The sequence below is a fragment of the Xyrauchen texanus genome, chromosome 22 (genome assembly GCF_025860055.1).
Source record: "Xyrauchen texanus isolate HMW12.3.18 chromosome 22, RBS_HiC_50CHRs, whole genome shotgun sequence".
NCBI classification, from domain to species: domain Eukaryota; kingdom Metazoa; phylum Chordata; class Actinopteri; order Cypriniformes; family Catostomidae; genus Xyrauchen; species Xyrauchen texanus.
This window is the reverse complement of record NC_068297.1, coordinates 29,437,106-29,449,381: the sequence shown is the minus strand read 5'-3', so window position 1 is coordinate 29,449,381 and position 12,276 is coordinate 29,437,106. Positions and strand designations below refer to the sequence as shown.

The 12,276-nt window shown below is 38.4% G+C and overlaps 1 protein-coding gene across 4 annotated transcripts in view; it reads right to left on the bottom strand.

Moving 5' to 3' along the window:
- The window catches only part of LOC127662179 (echinoderm microtubule-associated protein-like 5), a 137,037-nt gene that overhangs the window by 56,401 nt on the left and 68,360 nt on the right, over positions 1–12,276 (bottom strand). For all 4 annotated transcript variants that reach the window (XM_052153259.1, XM_052153258.1, XM_052153257.1 and 1 more), the window contains exons 5-11: positions 9,708–9,893; positions 7,167–7,302; positions 5,169–5,370; positions 4,936–5,073; positions 4,600–4,856; positions 2,951–3,163; positions 2,691–2,858 (exon numbers count right to left, since the gene is read on the bottom strand). In XM_052153259.1, coding sequence (XP_052009219.1) covers positions 2,691–2,858; positions 2,951–3,163; positions 4,600–4,856; positions 4,936–5,073; positions 5,169–5,370; positions 7,167–7,302; positions 9,708–9,893 — 1,300 coding nt within the window. The remainder of the gene's footprint in view (positions 1–2,690; positions 2,859–2,950; positions 3,164–4,599; positions 4,857–4,935; positions 5,074–5,168; positions 5,371–7,166; positions 7,303–9,707; positions 9,894–12,276) is intronic.

Here is a 12,276-nt window from a genome sequence, read left to right as displayed (position 1 = left end):
TGTATACAGTATTTCAGCAGAACAGGCATTGGACCATAAAAGGGAATCATTTTATTTATTCAACAGATTAGAAAATAAATGTAAATCAAAATTCCAAAAATAATATAACATGTTAAAGAACAGTGTTGGGAGAAACTAACTAAAAGTAGCGGTACAACCATAATAGTTTAGGTTTTTTCAAAACTGTAGTTTTTATAGTAAAATTATACTTTTTCCAACATGTAGTATTGATGTATTACAAAAATTTGATGTCACATTGTAATGCACACGCAGCTTTATAGCCAAGTGAACTGAGGCAATAATAAAACATGCTCTTCTAAACTTTCCTCTCTCTTTCAGGAAGTGTTTGGAAGCCTGATTAATTTGAGCGAATCTGTATGTTTGGGTGGTTCATTCCACTATTTCAAAAAAAAGATTCACATTTTGAGTCCCTACAAGTCCTTTTTTATTTTGAACTACAGTATGTAGTTTCTGTAAATGCAGCAATAATCACAATGTTTTTTACTTTTGAAAGAAGGGTGTTTCCCATAGCTGGGGAAGTAGGGATATAGGGGTGTTGGGGGTGCTTCAGAAAAAAGTTTCTAAAAGTTCATACGAATAGTATATACTTTAGTACTTATGTGCTATTTATTACAGGAGCTCTGGTTTTCACAAGGACTGTTTGCTTATGTTGTATTTTTATGATCATAAATCATAGGTTTGTATGTCTGACACATTTTTTTATTTTTCACATTATCATCATTTGGGTCTTCCCTCACCAATTTGATTTATATTTTTTGCTATTTTATTCAAAGAAAATGTATGGACTAAATCTTAAGAAAATTTTAAAGTACATTTTCGCCAAAAGAAACAAATTATTACTAAAATAAAAAATATTTTAAAAAGTTTTCTTCAGCATATTTCATATTAAGAATCTTTCCAAAATAATCGAATCAATTTGTATATATAAATATACTAAAATAATATACTAAATATACTAATTATAAGCCTAATATTTATATACATTAACAGGCATAAATACTCCATTGATGAAAGTAGTATACATTTTTACAAACATTAATTCAATGGTTGTTAACAGTACATGTCACTTTATTGTAAGATTAGTTCACCCAACAATGTGTGTCTGACTTTCTTTCTTCTTCAGAACACAAATTAAGGTTACTAGAAGAATATTTCAGCTCTGTAGGTCCATAAAATGCAAGTGAATGGGTGGCAACAAAAAGTTATCCATACGACTCCAGTGGATTAATTAATGTCTTCAGAAGAGAAATGCTAGGTGTTACGATGTTTATGGATGCTTGTTTCCGTGTTCTGTGATGTTTATCCTGCCTGTTAAACCGTTGTATTTTTTCCGTGTTTTTGTTGTATTTTCCCCATTGAGGGTGTTTCCTTTGTTTTGGTTTTGTCTATTTAGTTTTCACCCTGTCCAATAAAGTCAACCCTGCAATTAGATCCTCGCCCCTCGTCTGCCTTCCTGCTCATCGTAACACTAGGTGTCTGTATGAAATCGATTATTTTTTTTTTAACAAAAAATTCACGGGAGTCGCGGTCAAGCGCGTTACCAAATTCACGCGAGAACTGACTCTTGAAATACGAGGAATAAAAACCCAGGCAGCGCTGTGTTGTTTACAACAGTGGAGCATAGATAATCATACATAGATGCCTCATTTGGCTGGTTTGGATACGTCAACTGCAGCGCCATCTTGGAACAATGAAAGGACAGCAGTTTGAATCGGTTTGAATACAAGTGAGTGAGTGGAGGAGATGACTCAGAATGAGCTCCTTGCTCAGACCCCTGCATAAACCCTGTTTTTGTGTGGAAACAGTATCGCAGTCCATAGAAACAGCTGCTAATGATCTATGTATGACTATTTATGTAGAGGAGGCTTATGTCACACGAGAGGCAGTTTGAACTCCACCCTGGTCAACGTACAAACATCAAGCTGTGTGGAAGTGAAAATGTTTAGTAAAAATAAGTTTTAAATATTTATCTATTTATTACACACACCTAGCATTTAGCTTCAGAAGACACTGATTGATCCACTATATTAGTATGGATTACTTTAATGTTGGCTATATGTACTTTTTGGAGCTTCAAAAATTTAGCACCCATTCACTTTTTTAGACCTACAGAGCTGAAATGTTCTCCCAAAAATCTTCATTTGTGTTCTGAAGACAGTGGAGGATTTAGGCATGGGCGACATGGGGAGCTGATGCAACTTGCCGGAAGCAGCATGGACCACACCCCCAACCCCCATCTGGGATGGCATGAAGGTAAATAAATGATGAGAGAAAATTTATTTTTGGATGAACTATTCCTTGCACTAAGTCTCTTGCACACCCTGTCTTTGAATGGCACGCACAGAGCCTTGTTTCTGGCTACTCCACTGGTCTAATTACTTTATTTCTCAATACTTTAATTCTCAATAGCTTTACTGCTGATAAGGCCAGCTTAGACCAGCAAGAATTTCATTGTTAGTTTAGGCTGATTAGTGATGCAGCTGCTGGTTAAGGTGGTTAAAAAGCCTGTTTTAGACAACAGCATGGCAGAACCCAAAACGCAACATATGCTAGTGACCAGCTATTCTGGTCTTTTAACCCAGGTTGTAGTATGGGAAGCTACAGGTTTTGTGAATCTTCCACAACACTGCTTGAGAGGAACTGTGAGTTACAAAGAATTTGACTTGTACCTTGAGGAGATATGTGATGAGTTTCTTTTAACTTCCTTTCAGGGACAAACTTCCACTGGAACACTGAGTGATCAGCTCCACCAATCGTAATCACCCACTGATAATCATGTGACCATCTAACGTTGGTTATGTGTGCTGAATGGCCTAAATATTTTTTACATTTTGCACCTAGAAAAGAAAATCACACAGGTTCAGAAAGCATAAATCAATCACAAAATGTCATTAACATGCAAACCTAACAACAAAAAAAGAAGACACACCTTTTCTTACACATGGGTACCGAAATAATTTAACTAATCCATAATCGTCAGCGGTAACTAAAACTTGACTACTGAAGTTGGCATCTACAGAGTTGATGTCGTTGATATCAGAATATTTGGGCCAGATCCCATTCACCTCAGGCCCGAGGACACAAGTCCATGAAGACCACTGGACAAGCTTCAGTTCCTCCCTGTTAGTCACTTCCTTACCACCTAAACACACAAAGGCCAAACCTTTGTCAGTCAAGCACAGGCTATCTTAGATATAAACAAAACATTTTTAGTTTCTCAAGCATGACTTGAAGGCTGCCCTGCTGAAAGTATTAGCTTAAACCAGCATGCATTTCCATGTTGTTTGTATTGGTAAAGATCCTTGTCAGCCAAAGAAATGTTGTTTGCTAGCAAAACTTAGTTGGAGAAGCTGGTTGATGAATGTATTTGCCTGTTGTGTCTCAAAACGAATAGTTCACCAACATTTTTAATTCTAACATCATTTACTAATCCTCAGGCCATCCCAGATGTGTATGACTTTATTTCTTTTGCAGAACATAAACAAATTTTTATCTCTGTTGGTCCATTCATTGCAAGTAAAAGGTGACCAGAACTTAGAAGCTCCAAAAAGCATCCATAAGACTCCAGTGGTTAAATCCATGTTTTCAGAAGTGATATAATAGGTGTGGGTGAGAAATATTTAAGTCCTTTCTTACTATAAAATATCCACTTTCGCATTTTTGGCGATTTGCATTCTTTGAGCGTATCACCACCTACAGGTCGGAGGTGGTAAAAGGTGGAGATTTATAGTAAAAACACCTATTATATCGCTTCTAAAGACATGGATTTAACCACTGGAGTCAAATGGAGTATTGTTTTTGGGTATTGCTTTAAAAGTGCCCTTTCTTAGAATTTTGAGATGGTGTGTCAAGTTCAAAACAGTCCAACTTTGTGTCTTATTAAAAATGTCCCCGGGGTGGCCTGGGTAGCTCAGTGAGTATTGACGCTGACAACCAACCCTGGAGTCGTGAGTTCAAATCCAGGGTGTGCTGAGTGACTCCAGTCAGGTCTCCTAAGCAACCAAATTGGCCTGGTTGCTAGGGAGGGTAGAGTCACATGGGATAACCTCCTCGTGGTCGCAATAAGTGGTTCTTGCTCTCAATGGGGCACGTGGTAAGTTGTGCATGGATCGCGGAGAGTAGCATGAGCCTCCATATGCGGAGTCTCCGTGGTGTCATGTACAACGAGCAACGTGAAAAGATGTGTGGATTGATGGTCTCAGAAGTGGAGGCAACTGAGACTTGTTATGCTCCACCCGGATTGGGGTGAGTAACTGCGCCACCACGAGGACCAACTAAGTAGTGGGAATTGGGTGTCCCAAATTGGGAGAAAAGGGGATACATTTAATAAATAATTAAAAACACCCCCCCACCAACCACACCAAGAAATTCATCCTACCGGGGTCAGTTAAACCCAAAACCAGGACTAATTATACAGGGCTTCCTACAGACCAAGTACTGCAGTTCATTAGTCGTTCTGAAAAAAAAAAGCCAATTTTGAAAATAAGTATCTTTTCTATGCCATTTTTCAGCAGGGTGTCCTTCTACTTTGAGAATTATATCAGAAAGCACAAATCCAGGAGAGTATGGAGCTCTTACTGGGCATTCTGTAAAAGAGCCGTCTACCATTGCCATCATTGGTCTGTAGGTACTTGCTGTCTGTGGACCAGTCCATGTGTGTGATGAAGCTGCTGGAGCCCACACATTCGCCCACTTTCTTGTAGCGCTGCACAACGCCGTAGATGTCTACCGAGTTATCGTTAGAGCCCACAGCTAGTTGCGCTCCATCAGGGGAGTACTTCAGTTCGTGGATGGCCTCTTTACGGTCCTTTATGTGCACCACCTCTGTCATATCCCTGTAAAAAGTGCACTGTTGTAACACATCCAAATGTTTTACTGTGCTGTTAATTATTTTGTGATGCATGGGTGTTTCACCTGATTCTCATCACTGTGAAGGATCCATCTTTCATGCCCAGAGCCAGGTGGATACCGTCCGTACTAATGGCTGCACAGCGTATAGGCTCCTCCATGTTGCAACGTGCTATGAGGGCGTGATCTATGAGACTCCAGATCCTTCAATTAATGAACACAGACACAGAGAGAAAAGATATCTCATTAGTGATTCTGCTTTCCTATCAGATGCGTCATTGGTTTATTTTGGCTCTTACCGAACAGAGCGGTCGTCGCTGCCAGTCATGGCAAGAGGTTTTGTGGGATGAACTGCCAAGGCCCATAGCTCACCCTCACAGTGACCCTGCATGATGAGGAAGGGCTTGGTGCGATCATGTACCACCACCTCAAAAATCTCGCTGTCCTGTGTGCCCACCAGAATGTGATCCCCTCTCCAGCACACACTACGCACTGACAGGCCTGCACATATCCATTATAAAGTAAACCATAAGCATTGGAATGTTACATGTTAATCGGGGTCGTAAACAGACATGATCCTGAAACAGACTGAAGGATGTACACTGGGCACGCTGTAGACCATCATGGGCAACATGACTTAGGGACAGCTGTGGAGAGAATGGAGAGGGTCTAGGGTGCTTGATAATACATATAGGCCGCATTTACACTAATTGTGTGTGTGTGTTTTTTTTTTAAACAATATCTGGTACAAATCAGATTTTGCCCACACATGAGATATGATTTTTTCAGATATGATCTGGGCCACTATTAAATGTAAAGTGTTTACATCTAAACTTGCTTTTCATTGTTAAAAGGCAGATAGGAAAGGTATACTCTTAAATCGTCACTTGGCATGCAGGTTAGGTTAGTGAATGCATGGTAAATGCTACATAAAAATGCAAAAGAGCAAGAGCAAAATATTAAATGTCTTATAGTCGTATATCTTAGAAATGTTGAAGTAAATACTATCTGCAGCAATTACCTACTACTGCAAACTTTCCTTGTAGGGTCTGTTCTAAAAACGAATGAGCTACCTCGCTACCTTCTTAGAGGCCATTCACAGTGAACAAATCCTTGCGCATGAAGACAGATGCAGCACCACAAATATAATGGAATGCAGGTATCTTTGAACACATTTTTAACAGTTGAAGTTCTTAGAACTTAACACAGCATCAAAAAAACACAGCAAAGTGGCGCAGCAGTCAAAGATGTCCATCTAGCATATGTTTACATCCTGTAGGAAAACAAATGAAAAAGCCCGGACAGATGCAAAAACACATTTAGAGTCGATGGTAGTATCCTAACTTTACATAACACCATACGTCACACAAACTGTGCTCCGCACCAGAGACATTGTGTTAGTATGTTGCTAAGCTAACAATCCAATTATTAGGCACAAAGAGGTGCACATTTCTGGAATCGATGCAATGCCTTAATCATCATAAAAATACACTGTATACTATATAGAGCATATTGTGTGAAACAGTAAACTTTCAATTAGATTGAACTGTTTTTAATTAATAGTTCTTGATATTGGAATTCTTGAAAATCTATATTAACAATAGACTTTTCTCTCGCTTTGTCTGAAAACTTGGATTTATTTTTTCACTGAGCTTGACTCAATTTATCCTGGTATTGCCTTATCCGTGAAGGATAAATGCGATGTGGCCATTGAATTTGACTCAAATGAAGTAGCATAGTTAAGTTGCCTACCATTTGGAACAGCATGCCTAGGATGCTTTAAAAATTTTGCCAACATAGGCCGCTCAATAAGTTCTGGAACAGAGCTGTAGTCTGTTTTATTTGGTTATGAGCTGTACAGGAAGCTAAATACTCCAAAAGAGGAACGAAACTTAACATAAACACAGGTAATTTTCTCTGTAGTGAATGTGAACAGACAGGACAAAAACTTGTGAGTCAAAATATGCATTTGTGCATTGAGACTTGCAGTGTAAATGCAGCTTTAGACTAGGATTGGTGACGAACAGAGGAAAGAGCTACAGTATGGATATAACACAGGGCAGACGGCCCGCATAAAGAACACTGACCACTACAACACACCTCTTGAATTTTCACCTCTAGCTACTGATGAGTTAGGGAAAATGAAAGTAGAAGAAGAAAAGAAAAGCGTTAGAGCTCTGTTAGAGACAAAGGACTGTTGCATTGTGGGATCCTCAGTATTTATCAACAAAAGACAGGAAATTGGCAACTTCATCGGTAAAAAAATAAAATAATGTCTGTGTGGTGCTCTGACTCACCCTTATATCCCTGATCTGTTTCCCTGAGGTCAATGACGGTGATGGGTTTGAAGTTCAGGTCCCACAACCGGATGCAGCCATCCCTGCCTCCAGTGGCAAAGCCTTCCTCACACGCATTCATGCTGAAAATCCCTGACTGCATCCCCCCGCACACACACACCCACACACAAACAGGGGCTCTCAGTGGCTGAACGTCTCTGACAACTAAAATAATTCTATCAGAGAAATTCAAATCTAGTGTTTCAAAATTCATGACAGCATTCAAATGAAGTGACTGCACTAAGAGTCAAATAAAAGTATAGTTTTAAAAGGTCAGATCTTAAAATCAATGTGATACAGCATTCAGAACCAATTTAACTTATGTAATGTGAGATATTTTTGAGTGACAAAAATTATTTAATGTGAAAAGAAGTAGGACGGGACTTTTCGTTAAAAACAATTATTGCTTAATGTTGACCAGTAGCCCGCAGCACTTAGGTGATGCCAGCTGAAAAGGTTGGAGCAAGTTATTGACTTTCATGGGCAGATGACATCACAAAGTGGTGAAACTCATGAATATTAATTAGGTTATGTGCAGATAGTAGCTGAGATTCCATCTATGTATATTTATGCGCATTTTGGGATATCGTATAAAAACTGCAGGATGGAAACACCAAGACGCAAATAAAACCACCAAAATGTGCATAAAAAAACACATAGGCTATGCTCACTTGAGATGGATTTTCTTTTTTCATAAGAAAAAGTGTGCATAAACTATGATGGAAACACATTAACTGAATAAACTCCTTTTGAATTTATTAGGAATACAATATACGCATCAAAAAAGTTATGTGACGAACCAGCGGGCCAATCATCGCATCTGAAATGTTGCTCTGGTCATTCTGAAATAATGGTGTCTAGAAAATCCAAAGCATTCATATATTTTGTAGAGCGAATAAGTCAAATACAAACTTGAACTGTGCCGAAGAGCAGGTTTATTGAGACTCTTGATATAATATCTTATAGATCCGCATGGCAAAGACATAAGGAAGGAGGAACGCACACACCTAGTGCTCCCAGAACTGTGTGATATGCTGTTGCTCCCAGACATGAGACAAAGTTCTTTACAGTGTTTTGTCTGTGTGCTCTAAACCGCAAGTATTTTATTAATAAAAAGTGGCTACAATTTCTCCAGAAGTGAGTTTGTTCTTTTGAACACGGGATGGAAATGTGGCTTTATTTACTTACTGTATTGTGCGATATTATGTTTTTTCACATAGTAAGTGTCAAATAATCTTTTAATGTTTTGATAATTAATTTCATAACTTGATCCGTACATCTTATACAATTAGTACTGGGAATTTGTTAGTCAGTGGATAAATCAGTAAGATTTTAGCCAGAATGTCCTCATGGTAAAGTTTTCACCTCTAATCAAGGGATTTAATCCACCTATTTAAACTTTTTAATTTAATAAACAAAGATTGTATCTGTGAATCTATGGATCATGAGGAGCGACACATCACATTTTTTCATTGCAATTTGACTGTAAAGCAGCATGAGCTGCTTGAGTGTGAAGAGCGTGTGTCTGGATGCACGAGAGAACATCACGCTCGAGATCACTCACTGATAACAGCCGCAATAACCACTCATTACAACATTAAAAATAGCAAACTCCAACGCTAGATCGGCAGTTATTCTAACACACGAACAAAATGGAAACTCCTGCTCAAGAACCGGAGGTGTTTTTTGTTTTTGCTTTTACATTTGACAAGTAAGCTATTCAAAAAGTGGTGGGGACAAAATTGGCAAATACAAAAAGTGGTAGTGTAGGGACATGTTCCTTCAGTAAATGACGCCTATGTTAACTTTAGATTAAAGATCACAAATTAAGATCTGTGCTTTATGAAATTATAATCTGCTCATTAAGAAAGGTAATAACAATACAAATAAAACAATGCCTAAATAGCAATTTGGCTATTGGTTAACATTAATATGGCCTTGGTGATGTCCGACAAAAAGCAAGGTCAATTCAGAGGCGGAACATGTTATTACAATTGTATTTCTTTAGCTTGAATTAACGTGCACTGATGAATGCATGTGAGACGTGATGCACATGAGCAATAAGACCAGGAACGTGTATTGAGAAAGTAAATAACATGTAAATAACATAGTTAAAAAAGAATCACAAAGGCACAGCTGCTTAATAATCGAATGGTTGAAGCAGAAAAATATAAAACTAAGAAATTATGACATCATTAACATGGACAAAAGAACATGTATTAAAAAATATGCTCAAAGTATGAAAAACAAAACAAAAACTTGTATAGCCAACATCCTGCAATATACATCCAAAAGCTCACTCGACAGCTTTTCAGTCATACCATTTTATCTGTTCATTAATAAAACAATGCAAGAGCATTAAATGAAATATTGGTTGTATGCAACCCAAAGTGGTTAAAGCAGTGAAAGACGTAACGGATTGGATATCTTAAAAGTCCTAGGGTATGCACACAGGTCAGAGGTCATTCTGGTAAATGTTGTGGAAAACAGCCCTTAACTTACCCCATGAGCTCCTTGAACTGTCCGGATTAAACTGATTCCCTTCCAGACGTAGATGTCTCCGTTCAAGGCACCTGAATATGTAATCTCGTCTCTTGCACAGGCCAGACAGAGGATCGTCTGCAGGTCTCCGGTCTTCCCAAACACACCACGCTTAGGGGTCAGAGCGTTCCCGCACAGACTCCAAAACTGAGGGGCGAGGGAGAGCAGTTCTTAAATGTATGATCATAAAGTGCGTGAACTTCACAAACCTCATCAGCTATACTTAGATGGCAGTGGCATGTGGATGACATTTTAAATGCTGAGTGCCATCTACTTATAGATACTTATTTTCACAAGTTGATATTAACACTATTTATTAAATTAAGTCAAATCAAACCTCAACATGTGTGCATCGTTTTATAATTATTACTTTTTCATTGCCTCAAAAATAATACCTACAAGCATACAGCAACAAGCATATTTAATGCATATTTCATCTGATTTACAGTCGAACCACCCAGGGCAGAGGGCGGGGCCAGGTGGTGATTCTACACACTGGGTCCCTTATCAGGCTAATCAAGCCTCCGAGAGGGATAAAGGCCGACTGCGGAGGATTGTGCGGGAGAGAGAGATAGTTTACGGGCATGTCCGTCATGAGTGTGTTTGTGTCTTTTGTTTAAGTTTATCATTAAAATATTATTTATATTATCATGCCGGTTCTCGCTCTTCCTTGCCCTTCTAAATCCCTTTACAAACACAAATAAAACATTTTAGAATAATATTTCAGCTCTGTAGGCCCATACGATGCAAGTGAATGGTGACCAAAACTTTGAAGCTCCAAAAGCATTTAAAGGCAGCATAAAAGTAACCCATAAAACTCTTTAGAAGTGATATGATAGGTGTGGGTGAGAAACAGATCAATATTTAAGTCCTTTTGTACTATAAATTTACACTTTCACATTCTTCTTTAGTTTTTTGCAATTCGCATTATTCATGCATATCACTATCTACTGGGCAGAGAGGATAATTTATATTAAAATGACTGATGTGTTTCTCACCTACACCTATCAGATTGCTTCTGAAGATATAGATTTAAACACTGGAGTTTTATGGTTACTTTTATGCTGTCTTTATGTGCATTTTGGAGCTTCAAAGTTTTGGCCACTATTCATTTGCATTGTGAGGACCAACAGAGCTTGATATTCTTCTAAAATATTTGTTTGTGCTCAGCAGAAGAAAGAAAGTCATACACATCTTGGATGGCAAGAGGATGAGTAAATGATGAGAGAATTTTCATTTTTGGTTGAACTATCCCAGTAAAGGATTTTGGCCTTGTGTACAATAAAACAGGCAAAAATTAAAGATGTCCACTGGATTATAAATTATGTAAAGACTTGTATAGCAAGTCAGTTGCCGTTTCATGAGAAATGTATACTGTAGTAAATAATAGACTATTTCAAGTATTCATAAATGTGGTATAGGGATGTCAATAATAATGGTACTTCGATATCAAGTTGATACTGAAATTCAAAAATATGAACAATCAAATTAACTTCTTGGTCAATATACATATCTTGCTGAATTTGCTGGTTATTTTTTAAGTGGCTAAAAACAGGTGGGACAAAAAATCTGATTTGTGTCAAAATAAATGATCTGTGCCTTAGGCTGTGCAGTGTTAATGCAGCCTAATCGACCTGCCGCTGTCTATTAAGTCATTAATATGTTACTCAAACAACAATACTGACAAGAAAAAGAGAAATCACTCTCTGCTCCAATACTGCTCTATTGGTATTGACAATTTCAAAGTTTTGTGGCTATTCTATTATGAGCAAAATACATTTGCCTGCTGTCACTAGGAACATGCAAATAAACACATAAAAGTGTGAAAAAAACTAATGCTTACACACATTAAACATGTCATTAAAATGCACAGGCACAACCTCAATCCAGAACAAACACTTATAGCCTCCACAGCAAACGCATAGTAATGAGCTCATTGATTCAATTGTGCGTTTCTGTGTTCACAAACTCCTGTTTGAGAGAAAGACAGCGTCAACACTGTTTTTCCTCAGAAGCTGTGAAATGATTTGTTTCTTCACAACTCAGTGTTTCCAAGCAAAGGTAAACCTAAAAAGGTGTATCTTAGCCAGACCCTAAACCTAACACTATGTTTCCATCCATTTTTCATGGATGTCATTCTTAAAAACAAACACTTTGTCGCATAAGTTTTGTTATAGTCAAAATAAATCTGCTCTTGAGCCGTTTCCATAAAAAATTGTGCATGCGCTCGTTGGTGAAGCGCGCTGTAATTGAGACAGAGTCTAACTCCACGCGGAGAAAAGAGATTCTTTGAACTTGGGTGAGCTTGCTCTTTTCCCAATTGACCTGAAGCCCTAGATGGCTGAGGTGCCTGAGCACCTGGTCCCTGTGGCCGCACACTAACTCCAGAGAGTCGGCTAGAATGAGCCAGTTGTCGAAGTAGTTGAGTATGCGAATGCTCACTTCCCTTAGCAGGGCAAGGGTTGCCTCTGTGACCTTCGTGAAGATGCGAGGGGACATGGACAGGCCGAAGGGGAGGACCTTGTACTGA